The sequence below is a fragment of the Heptranchias perlo genome, chromosome 1, assembly GCF_035084215.1.
Source record: "Heptranchias perlo isolate sHepPer1 chromosome 1, sHepPer1.hap1, whole genome shotgun sequence".
NCBI classification, from domain to species: domain Eukaryota; kingdom Metazoa; phylum Chordata; class Chondrichthyes; order Hexanchiformes; family Hexanchidae; genus Heptranchias; species Heptranchias perlo.
The window spans coordinates 115,599,570-115,622,051 of NC_090325.1; the positions used below are offsets into that span (position 1 = coordinate 115,599,570).

General features: G+C 44.3%; 1 protein-coding gene across 7 annotated transcripts in view; it reads left to right on the plus strand.

Moving 5' to 3' along the window:
• Positions 1-955: 955 nt before the first annotated feature.
• The window catches only part of klhl8 (kelch-like family member 8), a 44,655-nt gene continuing 23,128 nt past the window's right edge, over positions 956-22,482 (plus strand). For 4 of the 7 annotated variants that reach the window (XM_067990353.1, XM_067990371.1, XM_067990380.1 and 1 more), the window contains exons 1-3: positions 956-1,059; positions 13,966-14,268; positions 16,690-17,238. In XM_067990353.1, coding sequence (XP_067846454.1) covers positions 14,071-14,268; positions 16,690-17,238 — 747 coding nt within the window. In that variant the 5' untranslated portion in view covers positions 956-1,059; positions 13,966-14,070. The other 3 variants (XM_067990361.1, XM_067990398.1, XM_067990389.1) reach the window with 3 other exon arrangements.

Here is a 22,482-nt window from a genome sequence, read left to right on the forward strand (position 1 = left end):
CAGCACTATAAGGGTTTAGATGAGTCATCTTGTCTAACAATTGTATTTTCTTTTAGCTGGTCAAGTAGAAACGTTAGAAGGATCCTTATCAACTGGGCCAAGAAAACTTGTCCAAAGTTTGAGAAACCCCAAAAGGACTTGGATTTATATTACTCATTAAATGGTTACTTAATTTAAATGGTTACTTAATTGGATTTTATGGCAGTCAGAAAGTAATCATGTTAATTAACCATGTTAAAACCAGATAGGCTGTTTGATTTTGTTATTATGACATCAGGTAGGGGCAGGACCTAAATAACAAAAGTTGGAATTTGCAATGCAATTTTAATTATTCACTTATACTAAACATTCTCCACTTGTGCTTTGTTGTTTAACAATGCACTCAGATGTGAAGAACTTTTTTCCGACAACAGTGCAGGCAATTTCCATCCTTCATCAACTATCTAATGGCTACAGAAGAAAACAGTGGAGATTTTAGCGGTGCCAGGTTTATTAGCTACAAAGATTTGTATGGATCGTAGCAGGCAGAAGACACTTTGACCTTTCCCAAGGACATTTGAATTGTCGCATCAAAGGAACAGATGGATCGATTACTCACTGTCCCTGGAAAATGCCAGAACTTCACTTGAACTCATTTGTTTAACATTTTGAAGTTGCATATTTTGTTGTACCACTTTTATTGTACTCATTGTAATATTTTGCTTTTGCTATTAAGCAACTGGAGATAGTTTATTTATGTGTCGTATAATGCCTTCAAGTGAACTGGCAGTTAATGGGAAACTTTTACAAGCGTCGTTGTGTATTTTTAACAGCGATAGTTTTTCTCTTCTTTGAGCATTGAGAACCACAATGTTTACACAAGAACCATTCAGGTTGAAAGTTGCAATATCAGCACAAATAATTAACCACATAAATCTTACGCCAATATTTCCCACACCTTATGCAGTTTGTGTACAGTACATTAATTCCTTTTATACTCACTGCTTTCGAGTTCCTTCGGCATCTGTTGTAAGTCAGCAACAAGCTGGAGGATTCAACAGTTATCAAATCAGCCTGAAGGTAATAGTGAAATATCTAGAAGATAAAGAGCAGTTAGCTGCAGCTTTTGCAAGAGAGAGAGCGAGCGCTGGCAGGGAGCGGGGAATGCGTGCCCTGTGCCGGCGGGCGGGGAATGCGTGCCCTGTGCGGGCGGGGAGCGGGGAATGCGTGCGCTGTGCGGGCGGGGAGCGGGGAATGCGTGCCCTGTGCAGGCGGGCGGGGAGCGGGGAATGCGTACCCTGTGTGGGCGGGGAGCGGGGAATGCGTGCGCTGTGCGGGGAACGGGGAATGCGTGCCCTGTGCGGGCGGGGAGCGGGGAATGCGAGCCATGTGCGGGCGGGGAGCGGGGAATGCGTGCCCTGTGCGGGCGGGGAGCGGGAATGCGAGCCCTGTGCGGGCGGGCGGGGACTGCGAGCCCTGGGCGGGCGGGCGGGGACTGCGAGCCCTGTGCGGGCGGGCGGGGAGCGGGGACTGCGAGCCCTGTGCGGGCGGGGAGCGGGGAATGCGAGCCCTGTGCAGGCGGGCGGGGACTGCGAGCCCTGGGCGGGCGGGCGGGGAGCGGGGACTGCGAGCCCTGTGCGGGCGGGGAGCGGGGAATGCGAGCCCTGTGCGGGCGGGGAGCGGGGAATGCGAGCCCTGTGCGGGCGGGCGGGGAGCGGGGAATGCGAGCCCTGTGCGGGCGGGGAGCGGGGAATGCGAGCCCTGTGCGGGCGGGCGGGCGGGGAGCGGGGAATGCGAGTCCTGTGCGGGCGGGCGGGCGGGGAGCGCGGAATGCGAGCCCTGTGCGGGCGGGCGGGGAGCGGGGAATGCGAGCCCTGTGTGGGCGGGGAGCGGGGAATGCGAGCCCTGTGCGGGCGGGCGGGGAATGCGAGCCCTGTGCGGGCGGGGAGCGGGGAATGCGAGCCCTGGGCGGGCGGGGAGCGGGGAATGCGAGCCCTGTGCGGGCGGGCGGGGAGCGGGGAATGCGAGCCCTGTGCGGGCGGGCGGGGAGCGGGGAATGCGAGCCCTGTGCGGGCGGGCGGGGAGCGGGGAATGCGAGCCCTGTGCGGGCGGGCGGGGAGCGCGGAATGCAAGCCCTGTGCGGGCGGGGAGCGGGGAATGCGAGCCCTGGGCGGGCGGGCGGGGAGCGGGGAATGCGAGCCCAGTGCGGGCGGGCGAGGAGTGCGGGCGGGCGGGGAGCGGGGACTGCGAGCCCTGGGCGGGCGGGTGGGGAGCGGGGAATGCGAGTCCTGTGCGGGCGGGGAGCGCGGAATGTGAGCCCTGTGCGGGCGGGGAGCGGGGAATGCGAGCCCCGGGCGGGCGGGGAGCGGGGAATGCGAGCCCCGGGCGGGCGGGGAGCGGGGAATGCGAGCCCCGGGCGGGGAGCGGGGAATGCGAGCCCCGGGCGGGCGGGGAGCGGGGAATGCGAGCCCCAGGCGGGGAGCGGGGAATGCGAGCCCTGTGCGGGCGGGCGGGCGGGGAGCGGGGAATGCGAGCCCTGTGCGGGCGGGCGGGGAGCGGGGAATGCGAGTCCTGTGCGGGCGGGCCGGCGGGGAGCGCGGAATGCGAGCACTGTGCGGGCGGGCGGGGAGCGGGGAATGCGAGCCCTGTGTGGGCGGGGAGCGGGGAATGCGAGCCCTGTGCGGGCGGGCGGGGAATGCGAGCCCTGTGCGGGCGGGGAGCGGGGAATGCGAGCCCTGTGCGGGCGGGCGGGGAGCGGGGAATGCGAGCCCTGGGCGGGCGGGCGGGGAGCGGGGAATGCGAGCCCAGTGCGGGCGGGCGAGGAGTGCGGGCGGGCGGGCGGGGAGCGGGGAATGCGAGCCCAGTGCGGGCGGGCGGGGAGCGGGGAATGCGAGCCCTGGGCGGGGAGCGGGGAATGCGAGCCCTGTGCGGGCGGGCGGGGAGCGGGGAATGCGAGCCCTGGGCGGGGAGCGGGGAATGCGAGCCCTGGGCGGGCGGGGGGCGGGGGGCGGGGAGCGGGGAATGCGAGCCCTGTGCGGGCGGGCGGGGAGCGGGGAATGCGAGCCCTGGGCGGGCGGGCGGGCGGGGAGCGGGGAAAGTCCCGCGCCGCAGACAGGCGGTCGGATCGCGGAGTCTGGGCTCCCCGGGATACCGAGCGCCCGGCCAACCCGGAAGTGTTCGCGGTGGTTCGGGCTGTGGTGAGCGAGGGGAAGCGATCGTGTGTTTGCGGAGAGAGTCAGGGAGCGGAGCGGAGAGGGGGAGGGAGCGGGGGAGGAGAGGGAGCTGCTGCTGCTCCTTCGGTTCGTGCCCTGAGTTGCCCGCTCTGCCCACCATGGCTCTGGAGACACAACAGAAAAAGGTAAGTCTGAGAATTTAAGGACTCTTTTTGGTTCCAGAGAAGTAGTTTTAAGTTCGGCTTTTTAAAAAAAATTCAACGAACAAACTCGAGCGTTGTATAATTTCTAACGAAATGCAACTTGACTAAATTGTAATTATTTTCGGCTTCAGGATTAGAGTTGGTTGATGTCTGCTAAATATTCATCTGAACAAAGAGTAAACTCGCAGGCTCTACACCTGAACTAGGGTCGGTTTTATTTTTGAACACATTTGTTTTGATATATTTTCAGTGCATGTGTTGTTTTTTGACGTGTTTTGTAAAGTGCCCACCTCCTCGGGGTTGGGGGGAAATGTTCCTTCTCCAATGACTTTTCCGACTGTTTGTATCAAGGCAGCATCGGACTTCAGTCATAGTCCTCGCTAATTAGGTAACGAACAGCGTGCGGAGCAATGTGGCGGGTCCATATGTTGTAAGGTTTTTTTTTCCCTCTATCAAATTGCCGAGCACACACACACAACAAAGCTCATTGAACACGTTTGTTTCTACCGACGGTGTGATTCTTCCCACCAAGAAGAGTAACGAACAGGAAAGGCAAAATGATGCACTACTTTTTTGTAAGGTTATAAATCCCTCTACCTTCTCTTCGGTTCATCTGGCTTGTGCGGGTCACTAACCACTGGGAATCGAGAGGGCAGGCGACTGGTTTCAGGCCTTCCTCCAAACACTTCTTCAGAGAGCTGCTGATCTCTTAATGACTCTTGTCAACTTCCCGCCCGTATGGCCTCCGTACAGCACCTTGCCAAACATCAAGGGACGTGGAGCACAGGCAGGTTGAGGATCAGCCATGATCTAATTGAATATTGGAACAGGCTCAAGGGGATGAATGGCCTACTCCTGTTCCTATGATGGGGGGGGGGGGGAGAGAATGTGGAACTCACCAACATAGGAGAATTAATCTTAGCTTATTTTTAAAGGGCACTGACTTAGTTACCACAGAGTGAGAATGGCCAGAAAAGATTGTGCTGGTAAAGGGATTTCTCCAGACAAAGCCTTAGTCTTATCACCTGCGACCAAAAGCTTTAATAGCGATTAGTGTTTTCTTTCCTGGTTTTGTATTTAGTCTGGCCAAGGTACTTAGCCTATCCTGGGAGATGTAAACAATCTTACAACACCAGGTTATAGTCCAACAATTTTATTTGAAAATCACAAGCTTTCAGAGGCTTCCTCCTTTGTCAGGTGAATGTGGAAATCCTTGAACGTTTCGCATTTATATTCAGAGAACAATACCTGGTGATTACAGATAATCTTTCCAACTGCCCGTTGTCAAGGCAATCAAAGTGTTCAGACAGAGAGGTGTTACCTACAGGACCACCGAATATACAAACGGCCAGAACACAAAACAGGGAGAGAGAGGGAGAAACATCCAAAAGGAAGAGAAAGACAGAAAATGACCCGTTGAATTAAAGACAGATAACTTTTATTCGCTGGTGGGGTTACGTGTAGCGTGACATGAACCCAAGATCCCGGTTGAGGCCGTCCTCATGGGTGCGGGGAACTTGGCTATCAATTTCTGCTCGACGATTTTGCGTTGTCGTGTGTCTCGAAGGCTGCCTTGGAGTATGCTTACCCGGAGATCAGTGGCTGAATGTCCTTGACATCCTGGGAGAGGGGGAGTGAGTATTCCATGACAATTGCAGTGCAGCCTGTCATGCCTGTTCTTCAGCTTCTCAATTCAGCAAGCTTAATAGGGTGCACAGAATTCCCACGTGGCTTTTCCAAATGGTGAGTTTTGATGCAGCTATGTGGGATTGAGGTGGTTCCCGGAACACACACCCGGTAACACAAGCTTGGAACCAAATCAACCCTCTGTGATAGATTCAGTCATCACTGAAGTAGGCAGGTCTTGTCGTACTCACTAATGGAACCTGGATGGATAGACCATCAGTGGGGGCTGGGATTCTTCTCACTGCTCCAGATAATTCTGCAAGTCAGTGCCTCAGTGCTCCGAGCTGAATGAGCAGCTGGAAATTGCCCTGGTAAGCTTAATGGTTTTAGTGGATTAAACTTCAAAAGTAACTCTGCACACTTGAATCTGTGCCTAAGCTCTCTGGACTTGTTATGTGGGATGTGTCCCTTTGGGAAGACTGTGTACATTCCATATGAGGCAAACCCTACAGATAGATTGCTCAGTCGCTTGATTTGGAGATTCTTCAGAGTGGTGATGGGTTTCTGTCAGTGTCAGATACTGGGCTGACCAAGAATGCAGAACTAGATACCTTGGTCTGTTTGTTGTAGGAATGTCCTGGGTTACTTCTTTCTGGAGTTACAAAGATTCTTAAAGACTTGGCTTGAAGGCATGTTTCCCCATTCTTGTACTGCTTATTCTGGGGATCTGTGTCCTCTCCTGAAATTTGACCATTGGTTTTGGTCACTTTGGCAGTTTTGTAATAAGTTAGTTTCTGTTGTGCTGGGGAAAAATAAACAGACAAGCACAGCTGCTGGTTTTTGCTTTAACATGTAGCTAATCTGAACACTTGTCTCAAGGTTAAAATAGATTTGGCAAAAACCCTTTTGACTTGTTTGGTTGTGTACCAGTCTCCACTCTGTCCTCTCCTCCTTGGTAACCTTCGTCGCTTTCCTGAGACAATCCAATTCTGAATCTTATACTCTGCTACTCCCATTCTTATCCCCTTCTCTTCCATCACCTGTTATTTGTTGCTATCTTTTTATGAGTGGTTCTGTTTGGTAACTGGTTTGTTTTTTCACTGTTTGTACTGATTTTTTCTTCTGAGCGATGCTTATAATTACTTATGTACTGAGGTGTTCCTGCTTTTTTGTGGAAATGTAAAACTTTAAATAAAACAATTGCCAAAAACTTTTCAATAAAGCTGATGCCAATTTAATGGACTATTATATCATTGTGATAGCACATCATTCATAGATTTTTTTTTTACTTTCTAAGCTGCACATCTATTCATTTCCTTATTTCTACCCCTGACTGACAGACTTTCATTTATGTTTTCATGGTTTCTGCTAAATGTTGGTGTATTTTATGTGCTGTACTTCATCAGCATAACTAAAAGCACTTGTGGGCCTGTTTCAGTTGTACGAATAACTAAGAATAGTGTATACAGGAGCATAGGGAACATAGTTTTAACATAGTATACAAGGAATTTAGGGATTTTGCAGAATGATAATCATGGAGATGGCTGTGATAATGTCACTCAGGTATCTATGGAGTCTGAACCTGGCCCACAGTGTGCAACAACTTACATTTATGTGATATCTTTAATGTAGAAAATGTCCCAAAGCATTTCACAGGGGTATAATCAAAAAATGGACCGCCAGCCAAAGAAGGAGATTTTAGGAGAGGTGACCAAAAGCTTGGTCAAAGAGATGGGTTTTAATTAGTGTCTTAAAGGAGGAGCAAGAGGGAATTCCAGAGCATAGGCATGGCAGCTGAGGGCATGGACGCCAATGATGGAGCGACGGGGTGGGGGTGATTCATAGGTCAGAGGAAGAAATAGTTCAGGGAAGAGGTTGTAGGGCTGGAGGGTCAAGGTATTAGGGATTTTAACACAATGAGAATTTTAAATTTGAGATATAGGGGCAACGAGGATGGGGGATGATGGGTGAGCGGGACTTGGTGCGGGTTAGGATACGGGCAGCAGAGTATTGGTTGAGCTGAAGTTTATGGAGGATCGAGAATGGGTGGCCGGCCAAGAGAGCATTAGAATAGTCGGTTTCAGCAGCAGATTGACTGAGGTGGGGCCTGTGGTGGACGATGTTACAAAGGTAGAAGTAGGTGTTCCAGTATCATTTAATATTAAACAGTGGAATTTGTCAACAATGAATTTTGGGGATGGATTTTCTTGTGAGTATCAATGTTAACTCCCTTCAGCTTGCCAAATTTTGCAATGAAAGTTGGACAGTTATATTTTAAAGTGGTCTTCTCCACTTGGTATTGGTTGAAGGTCTGTAGCAGGACAAGGCTCCAGCTGTGTGTTCACTGTGATATTTGGGATTTAAAAAAAAAAGTTTTCCCTTTGGCACTTGGCCTGTTGCTCACCCTCAGCTTCCTGCCTACTGGCAACCTCTTTTCCTGATGTTAAAATGGCACTATACTGCTGGAGGGATATTTAAAAAGGAGGGGAGGGACTTGCTGCAAACAATAATAAATGTTTGGTGTGAGAAAATTAACTCTTTACTGCCTCAAGTGCGTCCTTACAGTTTGCAATGACATAATGGGGGTGATTTTAAACCTAAAGAACGGGTGGGTTGGGGGTGGGTGGGAGTTGAAAATAGTTTTATTTTTGGGTCACAACTGCAAAATTTTCGGTCTTTGCATTCCCAGTGGGAAGCCTGTGCTTTTACACGCCGACGTTATACCCAGAAATAAAGCCGGCTTGCGGTCGTGACCCAAAAAACAACTATTTTCAACTCGCACCCACCCCTAACCCACCCGTTCTTGGGGTTTAAAATCACCCTCAATATGTCTTTTAAAATAATGACCTCACTTTTTTGGTTTCAGGAGCTGAGAGTCAGGAAGGTGCATTTTAAAAAAAAATTATAAAGCATGTTTCGCAAAGTAATTAGGGTCAGTAACCAGGAATCAAAAACTAGATTGTTGGCAGAACACACATTACCTGCCTTCATTTTCTGCCTTGACTGCAAGGTCATGCTCCATTTTGCATTGCAATCCCTATCAGCTCCTGATCCATCTGCCTCAGTGTACACAGACACAGCAGCCTCTTTATTTTTCAACATGTTGGCTGTTTGATCCTTGCCTGTTTTGGCATTTGGTGCCAAAAAGTGATGCATCACCAGCTACTCGAGGTGACATTTTCACGGTTTTATATAAAAGGGCTAACTGCTGTTCCCATGTTGTTGGAAAAATTAGACTAAGATATCACTGGCTACTTGTAGGGATTATTTTGTTCAGGGCTGCATAAATTGTGCACTCAGATTCCCAGTGCAAATAAAAATTTTCGTTGTCCTCATATTTTCTGGAGACATCTCAGGAGCACCACCAGTTTCTAGTATATTCTGAAGCATTTTTCTTTCAGGTCGAGCTTGGATAGCCAATAGCTTTCAGTAGCTGTCTATAGTTTCTCTCATCCACAGTTCTCTCAATTTCCACTCCGGTTCATAAAACGATAAACATTTGCAGTCTGTTGTTACATCATAAGTTAAGCATTTCCTTAATAATGTCCAGGCCGGTGAATCGTTACTTTGTCTATCTCTCCTATCAAACTTTTATAGGGAGATACTTCATCTGTTACCATCACTTGGCATAGTGAGAAACCTCTAGTCTAGATACTGCAATTAATCAGCAAATTAGACTCGTACAGCTCTTTTTAAAAGGATACTGCTCTGGCACAGGCATGGCATTTTAACACTGTTAAATTAAGCTGCACTCTGTGTACTTGTTTTCCTTTCTCCTGGTTCTTCCCTTAGGTCATTTAAAACAAAAAGGCAGCTGCACAGAACTTGGAAAGCATGTTCTCCCCAGTCCCCTTAAATCCCAGGAATTTTCAGTTCTGACGAAAATTCTTTTTCTTTTTACAGATAGTGACTAACCTGTGTATTTCCAGCATTTTCTGTTCCTGTTTTTGTTCCAGATTTCCAGCATTTGTGTTTTTTTACTTGAAGTGTAATACACCATTTAGTTATCTCCCAACACAAGCATGCCAATAAAATAATCATTCTCTTAACAGACTTGCTAAAAGTCCTTTAACCTTATGCATGCACAAAATGTTTCTTAAAACTCTTGCTTGGGCAACCTTTTGTAAAACTCAACAGTCCATTTATAAATTTCCATCTGGACCTTTGCTAGTGGAGAAATGCAGCCTATGGTTCTAAGTAATGTGAACTGTTTATGTGGCAAATAGAATCGGACCCAATGGTAAATGGAAGAATTTGGAATGATAGTAGTTCAGCAAAGGGGCCCCGGCGCTTCCAGGTTAATTTTCCTTTGTACAAGTGGGGATAGGGAATGAACTTAAAGTGTGTGGTAAACTTTAAAAAGGTGGAGTGTGGAAGTATTACATTCCTTTTTTACATCAGATGTAGACTTCATGTAGTCACTACGGTGTTAAGCACTGGGTGTAATTATTTTCCACCATGGAAAACTTTGCAGTAAACCTTTGAGGTATAGCAGACCTTGCTTTTTGGAGTGGCTACTTCAGGTTCTTTTGCTCATTGAAGCCACTGCAATCCTTTGCTACTGGTGTGACAAGGAATTGCCAAAAATTTGCAATAAATGACTTTCTAGGAGGAGTGAGATGTGGAAACCAATCACCGCTGGTACAATTGTCTGAACGCTGAAGCTGCTGGGAATCTAAAATAAAAACAAAGTTCTGGAAATACTCAGCTGATCAGGCAGCATCTATGGAGAGAGAAACAGATAACGTTTCAGGTCGATGACTTCATCAGAACTGGAAGAAGTAAAGATTTAACAGCTTTTGAGCAAGTTCAGAGCCTGGGAAAGGGTGGGAGGGTGGTGCGAAGGGGAGGAAAGGGTAGAAGGCAAGAGTGATTAAATGACAAAAGGGATGATGGTGCAAGGCAAAGTGGGTGGTAATGGACAAGTAAAGAAACAAAAGATGGATCTAGAGCTGTAAATGGCAACAGCAAAACCATTAACAGCACCTGCTGGCCGAAAAAATGGTTGCAGTGGTTATGACCTGAAGCTATTGAAATCAATGTTGAGTCTGGAAGGTTGTAAAGTGCCTAATCGAAAGATGAGGTGCTGTTCCTCAAGCCTCTGTCGCGCTTCATTGGAACAGTGTAAGAGGCTGAGGACAGAGGTCAGAGTGGGATGGAGAATTAAAATGGCAAGGGACAGGCAGGTCAGGATCACACTTGCAGACTGAACGGATGTGTTTGGTCTCCCCAATGTAGAGGAGATCGCATCGTAAGCAGCGAATACAGTATGTTAAATTCAAAGAAGTACAAATAAATTGCTGTTTCACCTGGAAAGGAATGTTTGGGGCCTTGGATGGTGAGAAGGGAGGAGGTGAAAGGGCATGTGTTGAATCTTCTGCGCTCGCACAGGAAGGTGCTGTGGGAAGGAAACCGAGTGTTAATTTGCCGTTGCTGTTTTATATGCAAATTGTTCCCTTGATTGGTGTGTAATGAACAGGGTTGATATATATATGAACTTTAAAAGGCTTGATAAAGTACCATATAATAGACTTGTTAGCAAAATTAAAGCCCATGGGATTAAAGGGACAGTGGCAGCATGGATACAAAATTGCCTAGGGGACAGAAAGCAGAGAGTAGTGGTTGGTTGTTTTTCAGACTGGAGGGAAGGATACAGTGGTGTTCCCCAGGGGTCAGTATTAGCACCATTGCTGTTTTTGATATATTAATGACCTGGACTTGAGTATAGAGGGTATAATTTCAAAGTTTCCAGATGAGACAAAATGCAGAAATGTAGTAAACAATGTGGAGGATAGTAACAGACTTCAGGAGGACATAGACAGACTGGTGAAATGGGCAGACACATGGCAGATAAAATTTAATGCAGAGAAATGTGAAGTGATGCATTTTGATAGGAAGAATGAGGAGAGGCAATATAAACTAAATGGTACAATTTTAAAGGGGGTGCAGGAAAAGAGAGACCTGGGGGTGCACATACAAAAATATTTGAAGGTGGCAGGACAAGTTGAGAAGGCTATTAAAGAAGCATATAGGATCCTGGGCTTTGGTAATAGAGGCGTAGAGTACAAAAGCAAGGAAGTTATGCTAAACCTTTATAAAACACTGGTTAGGCCTTAGCTGGAGTACTGTGTTCAATTCTGCGCACCACACTTTAGGAAGGATGTCAAGGACTTAGCGAGGGTACAGAAGAGATTTACTAGAATGGTACCAGGGATGAGAGACTTCAGTTATATGGAGACGCTCGGGTTGTTCTCCTTAGTATGTAAGGAATCTTACAACACCAGGTTATAGTCCAACTGTTTTATTTGAAAATCACAAGCTGTCGGAGGCTTTCTCCTTCGTCAGGTGAGTGTGGGATTCCATGGAAGGTTACCGCATTTATAGTCAGAGAACAATACCTGGTGATTACAGATAATCTTTCCAACTGCCCGTTGTCAAGGCAATCAAAGTGTTCAGACAGAGAGATGTTACCTACAGGACCACCGAATATTCAAACAGCCAGAACAAAAGACAGAGAGAGAGAGAAACATCCGAAAGGAAGAGAAAGGCAGAGAATGACCTGTTGTATTAAAAACAGATAACTTTTTTTCGCTGGTGGGGTTACGTGTAGTGTGACATGAACCCAAGATCCCGGTTGAGGCCGTCCTAATGGGTGCGGAACTTGGCTATCAATTTCTGCTCGACGATTTTGCGTTGTGTGTCTCGAAGGCCGCCTTGGAGTACGCTTACCCGAAGATCGGTGGCTGAATACCCTTGACTGCTGAAGTGTTCCCCAACTGGGAGGGAACCCTCCTGTCTGGCGATTGTTCAACCGGGATCTTGGGTTTGTATATTCGGTGGTCCTGTAGGTAACATCTCTCTGTCTGAACACTTTGATTGCCTTGACAACGGGCAGTTGGAAAGATTATCTGTAATCACCAGGTATTGTTCTCTGACTATAAATGCGGTAACCTTCCATGGAATCCCACACTCACCTGACGAAGGAGAAAGCCTCCGAAAGCTTGTGATTTTCAAATAAAACAGTTGGACTATAACCTGGTATTGTAAGATTCCTTACATTTGTCAACCCCAGTCCATCACTGGCATCTCCACATCATGGCTCCTTAGTATAGAGAAGGTTATGGGGAGATTTGATAGAGATGTTCAAGTTCATGAACAATTGTGATAGTGAATAAAGACAAACTGTTACCATTGGCAGAAGGATCAGTAACCAGAGGACACAGATTTAAGGTGATCGGCAAAAGAGCCAGAGGCGACATGAGGAAATTTTTTTTTTACGCAGCAAGTTGTAATGATCTGGAATGGGCTGCCTGAAAGGGTGGTGGAAGCAGATTCAGTAGTAACTTTCAAAAAGGAATTGGATAAATACTTGATGGGGAAAAAATTTACATGGCTACGGGAAAAGAGCAGGGGAATGGGACTAATTGGAAGTTCTTTCAAAGACCCGGTACAGGCACGATGGGCTGAATGGCCTCTTCCTGTGCTGTACATACTATGATAGCCTACATTTTCCCCCCTTGAGCAGTAATGAGGTACCCAATCTGAAAAATGGAAATTTGCAGACATTTGTGCAAAAACAGAATGAACAGGGGTGTAACTGTATTTGCCAGTACTACGTTCCTCTTCCCACCACCCCTGCCTGTTCTATTTGTTGTGGAATTTTTACCATGCCATTTAATGTGAGTCCTATTAGACAAATCCATGTAAACACTGTTTGCCTGCCACTTTTTCTACACAAGATCAATGTTGTAGTGACTTTATCAATTTAATTGATGTGACTCAGTAATTGTTTACAATAAATGTATATTGGTACACAAAAAGCTATTGAGTTTTGTACCCTGTGTTCTTCAACAGTGTGTTTTCTTAATTGAATGTTATATGGTGCTCTGCTTTTGAATAGTTTAGATATAATTTATGCAAAATGCACAAGATAATCATACATTTTCAAAAAGCATAGCAGCAGTGCAAAATGTTTTGGGGCTACAGATTGGCTGCTTTTGATTTGTGTGATCAAAGTGCAACTACTTGGGTGAACACATGGGTTCAATCTTAAAGATCCTTGTTTAGAAGGAGGCCCATTGCACTTGTGCCAGTGCTTGGTCTCAAAGTGGAGCCATCAACTTTAATTCAACTTCCCTGTCCTTTCCCCATATCCTTTTACATTTTATATTATTGAAGTTATAATTGTGAAGTAAGGCTCAAAACGTTTTTTTTTAACACTGGAACAGAGAAAGTTAAGGGGCAATCTAAAAGTTTTTCAAAATTATGTAAGACATTGTAAGGGTAAATACTGGAAAGTTGTTTCTGCTGGTTGGGAAACTGCAGCTAGCATTGAAGCCAACTCAGAGACTCGCTAGATTGGGGAATCTTATTTCAAAATGAAATATTTTTGATATAGGTGCAGAAGGAAAGAGTGTATGTTAGTTCTTTATAGTTTTTTTAAAGCCTTGTTTCTCAAACTATGTAAGGAATCTTACAACACCAGGTTATAGTCCAACTGTTTTATTTGAAAATCACAAGCTTTCGGAGGCTTTCTCCTTCGTCAGGTGAGCGAGTGTGACATTTCCAGTCTTAATTTCTAAAAGACAACATCAGCTACCTGAAGGAAGAACAGTTTTTATTGCAGACAATATTTATTACAGTTTATATATTGCAATTGAAATAACAATGTAGTAAATCCAATGATCTCACAGATCCCTGATGGATTCCCTTGGATCTGGAAACCCCAGTTTCAAAACTTGATTTTAGAGGATGATTACAGCATATAAAATATTTTTTTGGAATATTGAGTGCACCTAATGAAACAAATGTCACTGCTATCAAATCATTTAAAAAATAACCCACATTATTTGTTGTTAATATAAAAACTAGGAGCTTGTATTCTGTGTTTTTTTCAGCTAGGATTCAGCTAACAGATACAGCATAGTGTTGATGTGGGAATGAGTTTGTGAAATTACTAATTAATTGGTGTTGTTTTTACCCAGGAAGGAATACATTTGCAGATACTACCGAGATGTTTGATCCACAAAGGGTAATGTTTTGAAGATCTCAATTAGGTACTTACAGCGGAAAGCATAATATTTGAAGAAATGGCTTCAGGTGATATGATTCCAGAACATTTGAAGCATCATCAACTAAAGAACAGGAAGCTTCCCAATAGGTCCTTTGACCGTGACATCGAAGCAGATGGTTGTTTTCTTTTTGAAGCAGATGAAGCTTGGAAGGAATATCACCATGCTCTCTATCAGTTCTATGAAGCCAAAGAACTATGTGATGTAACATTGAAGGTGAGAGGAATACCAGTCCCCCTGTCTTTGAGCATTTATCCTACACTCTCATTTCTCTCATCAAAATACTCACTCCTGAAGGCATGTGATAGAAAGTAAATTAGCATATGAAAATTGATCATAATATCAAGTTTGTCCTCGTTAGGAGACTTTTTTGATTAAACAGTCATTTAGAGCAAAGGATTAAGTTATTTTGTTTTTTGGGGCTGACTGTCAGAGGGATTCACTTAACAAGAACATACGTTGACGAGTGTATAAAATGCTGAGCAGTAGGGATGCTCCAGTGTCTTAATGCACTAGTGTGACTCAAACATTTCTGAATTCTTGCTCATCCGAAGCAAGATTTGTAGCAGTTGCACTTCATTGTTGTGTTTAAATCCTTCTAGATTACTAGTGGCAGAATTTTATACACTACTTTTGCTGCTTACGGAACTCTTCCTGGTGGTGTCATCACCTATCCCTTGTATGTAAAAGTGTTGGCAACTATGCCATCACTTGCTTAGTCAGGATTTTTGGAGCATGTTTTGACACAGGGAAATTTCTGACTTGCATGTTGGATTCTTGAAAACCACCAGAGTTAATTCTCTGACACATCTGTCGTTAATACACTTGCCTCTGAGTCTATTTAATTGTTTGGCCAACAAAGCCAAACAGAGTTATATTCCAGGTTGTGGGTCACTGGGTCTTGCACTGAGCTTAGCCAGGGAAAAGCTCGTGTAAGCACATACACAAAGCTCTGATCCCTGGCCCATAAATTTTTTATGTTTTGAGAGAATGGACAACAGCATCCACATTCTCATCATAGCATTGAAAGGACTCTACAGTAAGTTTTATAAAGTGACCAGGCTGTCCAACATGCGACCTGAGTTATACTACACCTGGTGCAAAGCTAGAGAGCTGTGAAGCCACCTACTGGAGGTGGTTTTACCACTTGGCCAAAATGTGCTTGCAAGTCAGAATACCAGTTATGTTCCTGATTTTGTTAATACCTCTTTGCAGAAACTCACTTGAAGTATAAAGGCAGTCTAAATATCCTCTGAACAGCCTTTATTCGAATAATATAGGCAATTGTCCCAGTGACAGCTAACAATAAATTTTTACTTGGCCTGCTGTATTTTTGCATGTCCCAAACAGGGTAGTAGGTGGTTAGCCTAGTCCCTGTCAGAAATATATTGGAGATTCTTTAGTGCTTGCAGATTGTATTAGATTTTCTGGTCACTAACACATAAATAACTGTTAATGTGGTTAACTGATCAATGTTCAGGCCATAATGGTGTTTAAAGATCTACTATTTTTTTTAAAAATTGGAATAAGCGTTAATAAATAACCATTTTATTTATTACCTTTCAATTCAAATGTTTGTTTTTTTTAAAAAAATACTTAGTGTAGAAACCCAGTTTGCTCAAGTAGCTATACAATGCCAACAAGCCTAGTTTGTTTTCAAAATTGTGAGTGTTGTTGAAAAACATTGAATTATGCATAATTACTACAGTATTATCTTTGCCATTAGCTGGTTTAGGGAAAGTACTGATAAATTAGTACATTGCTAAAAAATAAAAAAATTGGTGTGGTAGTAAAATTGTACAGTTGCATAACAGATTCCTGTGAGTTTTGAGGTGCTAAAATCCTCCCCACTGCTAATCTTCTAGTGAAGAGAGAGTGAAATATTCTTTTGAGAGGTCTTCTGTGAAATAATCGGGCTACTACAAGTAATAACGGTAATGGCTCTCATTATATTAGCATACATTAAATGTGTCACACTGGACCACTTGTTATTTCTCACTTACTGTTTAGGGAGGACACGTGCTGATCCCAGCAATAATCTCACTGGATGGCTTGTAACTGGCATACTGCAAGTGAACTGCAAATTACTAGCTTTCCAACCTAGAGATTAGCTGTTTCTGATATCATTAATAATGGATCAACTTAATTCTAATAAGGTTTTTTTAAGTTTTCCCATTCCTTTCTTCAAGTAATAGCAGTAATTGCCTATATTGTGTGTCATCACAAATCACAGTCACTCAACTTTTGGTGTTGCTAGTAATCTCTGCCTTGTAAATGTTAATTTTTGCATTTGTTTTGTATAATGAATAAAATTATTAGAATTAATGTTTTGACTTTTGAGGAGCTAGATTTCCCACCTTATGTGTTAATGTATTTTGTTCACGTACAAATCAATTTATATGATTAGTTATAGTCAAAACTGCAAAATCAGTTAGTTGATCAGAAACATTCAAAATATTCATGTTAACCTGTTAGAAGTATACTTTGCCGTTCACTGCATATTGTGGTTTTGTAAGGGAAGTAATCTGTTGTAGCTAAAATTCCCAGTTTGTGAATACACTCAAAGCCCCCACTGGATTTAGCTCAATTTTAAAATGAGTTACTAAAGTGATATTCTATGCTCCCTTTTCCCAACAGGTTGGGCCCAAGTTAATCCCATGCCACAAATTGGTGCTAGCGTGTGTGATTCCATACTTCAGAGCAATGTTTCTTTCTGAAATGGCTGAAGCCAAGCAGGACCTGATAGAGATTAAAGATTTTGATGGCGATGCAATGGATGACCTTATCAAGTTTGCTTATTGCTCCAGGATTACACTTACTGTAGACAACGTGCAACCTCTTCTCTATGCAGCTTGCATTCTGCAGGTAGAGCTTGTGGCCAAGGCATGCTGTGAATACATGAAAGCCCATTTTCACCCATCAAACTGCTTAGCAGTCCGGTCGTTTGCTGAGAGTCACAACCGGGTTGACTTGATGGGCATGGCTGATAAGTATGCCTGTGAACATTTTAATGAAGTAGTAGAATGTGAAGACTTTGTCAATGTTTCACCGAAGCACCTCATTGCACTCCTTTCATCCAGCGATTTGAATGTGGAAAAAGAAAAGCAAGTGTATAATGCTGCTATGAAGTGGCTACACACAAATCCACATCATCACACCAAGTGGTTGGATCAAGTTGTTGCTCAGGTAGGTTGACACTAATTTTTAGCTGGCGATTGGAGATTTAGTTGGAAGTTGCAGATAACTCCTTTTGGTTCAAGAGGTTTAATTACTTTTTTTTAAGGTGGAATGAAGAGTTATTAACTTATTGCACTGTAGATCAATCTTCAGGGCCATTGTGGCATACTGTAAACATTATTGGATGCAATGGATTTTAGTGCTGTAGATAAAGTCTTTTAGGTGATTTCTGATCACTGTTGCTCGACATGGTTCTATTTTTAAAATGAGAAGCTTAATGAACAGGTGTACACTAGCAGCATGTGGAGGATCTCAATTGAGGAGGTAAGAGTTATATTGCAGTTAATTAAAAGGCTAGACAGACAGATGAGTAACAAAATTGCAAGGGTGCTATAATCTGTATCTAGGCCATTGCTACTCCGATGAAGTCTAGTTTACTGGTGGTCCTGTCTCTCCCGGATGCCCTTGCCTCCTGTATATGCTTGACTCCTTTTGGTCACGGTTTGTTTTACCTTTCATCCATGTCTGTTCATTGTAAATGTAATTACTGGACGACCAGGCGTGGTGCTACTAACTGATTGTGACTTTGATTCACAGGCTTGACTTTGCATTTGCTTTGCCTTTAGAGAGTTTAGAGAAACTCGCTGGTTTCCAATAGGACATTAAGACCCTGAAATTCCTGTTGGGGACACTGCAGCTGTGTAAACCAGGCGGAAGGGTTGGAATTCGGGGCAGGACATGTTTCCGACAGGTCGCCGCCTCTTTTTTGCACGTCATAAAATTCCAACGGAAGTGGGGGCAGGCGTGGTTGAGGTCCTCCCCATGCTGATATCAGAAAAGGAGGTGAGATTGACAGGATGGTGTCACCCACCATAAATCCCACCAGTCATGCTTCCTTTGCCCTGAAAGCAAAGTATTGCTAGGATATCACACCACCAGGATACCTGGTGGAAGTGGAACTCACAACGTCATTAGGAAAGTGTGAACAGAAAAATACCACCTTTTTCATTTTTATATAAAAAATATCCTGAATCTTCAGCTAGAATGGCCCAGCCTCCATTCCCCAACCCTCCCCCCCCCCCCCTTCCCCCCAGCAGAGTGGAAAGGTACCACCCTGAAGCCTAGGAAGCACCATGGTGCATCCGCCTGCTCCCGTTATGGAGTTTGGGACAGGGTCAAGAATGGGATAGACTGGCGGCTGGAAGTCCTGCCATCGCCCCCCCTGTCCACACTTCCACCAGCAAAATAGGTAGCCAGGAATTTCGGGCCTTAAAATTACAACCCGGATATGTTCTTTTCACGCAGTTTTATTTCAAATCACAGAATTGTCTACAGTGGTGCTAGATAGAGTTATCCTGGACAATGAAAATAGAATACATGCATGATAGACTGTAGCACTATGATGCTTTTCCCTCCACACAGCACACATTGCTTTCCAAGCATGCAAAGGAATCTAATTTTTTTTTCAAAAAGCAGAACTGTGAAGACCCAAAATAAATTGGCAAGACAATTTTATCAAAAGCATCCATTTGTTTCACAATTCTTTTTAGGAGATTGCCTACCAACTCTGAGGCACTAAGCTTTTACTCTTGACATTCAAATCATGACTATTCTGCAACAGGATTTTAAGTCATCCATCTAGCAGTTGATGTGTAACTCTTTATTTCAGCTCTGTGTGAAAGGATTCATCAGTTTGAAATTCTTTTGTGCTAAGCAAAAAAATTTGAATGTTGTTCATATTGCCATTCATGCCCTGTCTCTAATGTGCACATCTACTTGAATTAAAAAGGTTGCCACACAGTTATAGTATTTGATGCCAGCAGTAAGCTGAACAATGTAACTGTGTCATTTTGTTTTATACGACAGAGGATTCTGTTAACTGAATTTATGTCATGCTGGCTTCTAGGTTAAAAAAATGAATATTCAGTTTCTCTGATGTGATCTTAAAGTATGCTTACTTGAATCGTTTAATAGGTTTATAGTTGAAATTTTGCACTTAGTTTTTACACATCTGTTTTGATCCTTGTTTCTTTAGTAGGAGAGAGTAAATTCAGGTGAGGCTATCTTCCCGGAGCGGAGCCATGCTAGATTGGAGTGCGAGTTGCAGATGGGGCAAACCATGCAATCTTGGTACAATGCTAGCAGGACTGCTCCTGTTAGGATGTTGTGCACACCTGAAGTGCAATGAGCTGACCTTGTGTCATATTGTGAGGTCAGATCTCACATTCTTGGTGCATAGTCCATTATGCTGTGGGAACACACCAGGGTTGAGGGGCCGGGTATCTGATGCCAGCAACTAGTCGCCTTTTGAGCTATGTTATTATTGAAGGTGGTTAAAATGGCGGAGTACGGACATACGCCTCATTCAATTAAGGAGCTTTTGAAGCAGAGGTCGTCCTTCAGTCAAGAAGAGCCTAGATGGAGATGGCTGAAACAGTGACTATTGTCTCGGCTCTGCCCTGAACCTGTGAGCAGGAAGAATGCACAGTGCTCTGGCAACTATTCACATACTTTACAAAAGCACAAGCCCATCCATGTTTCACCAAGGCACTCTATCGCAGACACATCGATGCACTAATTAATTCTATAAATCAACGTTTTAATGGGGAACGTGGTCCTGGCAGGACAGGCAGCGAGAAGCTTACCAGTACCCTGTGCTGTTCAGGTTCAGCTAATTAAACATTAGCAATAACCATGTGCATAGTTGGGCACACAAGGTGGAGGTCCCTAATCCTTAGCCATCCTGCATCTTAGTCTCTGAACTTGGGTAAGTGGCATATGTCTATACATGGAGATAATGTGCACCCCACATCGGGCAGACAGAAACTACCTGAGCAGGCCATTCAGCCGCTTGAGCCTGTTCCGCCATTCACTTAGATCATGGCTGATCTGTACCTTAACTCCATCTACCCCCATTGATTCTGAAACCCTTAATATCCTTGCTTAATAAAAAAAACTATCAATCTCAGTTTTGAAATTTTCAATTGACCTAGCCTCAACAGCTTGTTGGAGGAGAGTTCCAGATTTCCACTACCCTTTATGTTTAGAACTACTTTCTGACATCATCCCTGAACGGCCGAGCTCTAATTTTAAGGTTATGCCTCGTTCTGGACTCAAACCAGAGGAAATAGTTTCTCTTTTTCTACCCCATCAAATCCTTTAATCATCTTAAACGTTTCAATAGTTCATCCCTTAATCTTCTATATTCAAGGGAATACAGGCATAGTCTATGCATCCTATCCTCAATTTAACCCTTTTAGCCCTGGTATCATTCTGGTGAATCTGCACTGTAACCCCCTCCAAGGGTGGGGGTGCAATGAACTTCTTCGAAGTGTGGTGCCCAGTACTGAATGCAGTACTCCAGATGGGGTCTAAACAGAGCTCTGTACAGCTGCAACATAACTTCCATCCCTTTGTATTCCAGCCCCCTTCCATTAGCCTTTTTAATTATTTTTTGTACCTGTCTGCTAGCTTTTAGTGATATCCATACTTGGACCCCTAAATCTCTCTGCTCGTCCACAGTTCCTAGCTTTACGCCATTTATAAAATGCTCTGATCTATCATCCTTAGGTCCAAAGTGGATGACCTCACTCTTTCCCACATTGAACTCCATTTGCCACAGTTTTGCCCACTCACTTAATCTATCAATGTTCTGTTGCAACTTTCTGCTCCCATCTACACTATTTACTGTGCCATCTAACAATGCCATCAGCAAACTTAGATATACGTCGCTTTTTCTTCATCCAAGTCATTTATAAATAGCGCAAAACTGTGGCCCCGGTACAGATCCCTGGAGGACACCATTAGTCACATCCTGCCAATTTGAGTACATACCCATTATCCTTATTCTCTGTCCCTAATAACAGATTCTAGTAACTTCCCCACTGATATTAGGCCTATAATTTCCTAGTTTATCTCTCTTACCTATCTTAACTATTGCAGTGACATTGGCAATTTTCCAATCCAAGGGAACCATTCCTGAATCGAGAGTTTTGGAAGATCATGATTAATGCATCAACAATTGCCTCACCTACTTCTTTTAATATCCTGGGGTGGAAACCATCGGGTCCTGGAGATTTACATTAAATCTAGTTAGTTCCTCCCCTTGATTTATTTTTAGCTTCCCTTGTATCTCTGGTACTTTATCTGCATTCTCTACTGTTGAAGATCGTAGCTTTTTAGTGCATAAGAACATAAGAAATGGGAGTAGGCCTTTCAGCCCCTCTGCCATTCAATAAGATCATGGCTGATCTTCTACCTCAACTACACATTCCCACCCTATCCCCATATCCCTTGATTCCCTTAGTGTCCAAATATCTATCGATCTCAGTCTTGAATATACTCAACAACTGAGTATCCACAGTCTTCTCGGGTAGAGAATTCCAAAGATTCACAACCCTCTGAGTGAAGAAATTTTTCTTCATCTTGGTCCTAAATGACCGACCCTTTATCTTGAGACTATGCCCCCTAGTTCTGGACTTTTTAGCTAGGGGAAACAGCCTCTCAGCATTTACCCTGTCAAGCCCTCTAAGAATTTTATATGTTTCAATGAGATCACCTTTTATTCTTCTAAACGCCAGAGAATATAGGCCCATTCTACTCAATCCCTCCTCAGGACAACCCTCTCATCGCAAGTATATCCTTCCTTAGGTAAGGAGACCAAAACTGTACACAGTATTCCAGGTGTGGTCTCATCAGAGCCCTATATAATTGCAGCAAGACCTCCTTACTCTTATATTCCAACCCCCTTGCAATAAAGGCTAACTTAACATTTGCCTTCCTAATTGCTTTCTGTACCTGCATGTTAACTTTCTGTGATTCATGTACAAGGACACTCAAATCCCTCTGACTACCAACATTTCTTAGTCTCTCATCTTTTAAAAAATATTCTGCTTTTCTATTCTTTCTACCATAGTGGATAATTTCACATTTCCCCACAACTCCATCTGCCACCACCTCGCCTACTCACTTAACCTGTCTATATCCCTTTGCAGCCTCTTTACGTCCTCCTTACTTTCCCATCTAGCTTTGTATCGTCAGCAAACTTGGATGCATTACACTTGGTCCCCTCAGCTAAGTCATTGATACAGATTGTAAATAGCTGAGGCCCAAACTCTGTTCCTTGTGGCACCCCACTAGTTACAACCTGCCAACCCGAAAATGACCCGTTTATTCCTATTCTGTTTTCTGCCCATTAACCAATTCTCAAACCACGCTAATATATTACCCCCAATCCCATGAGCCCTAATCTTG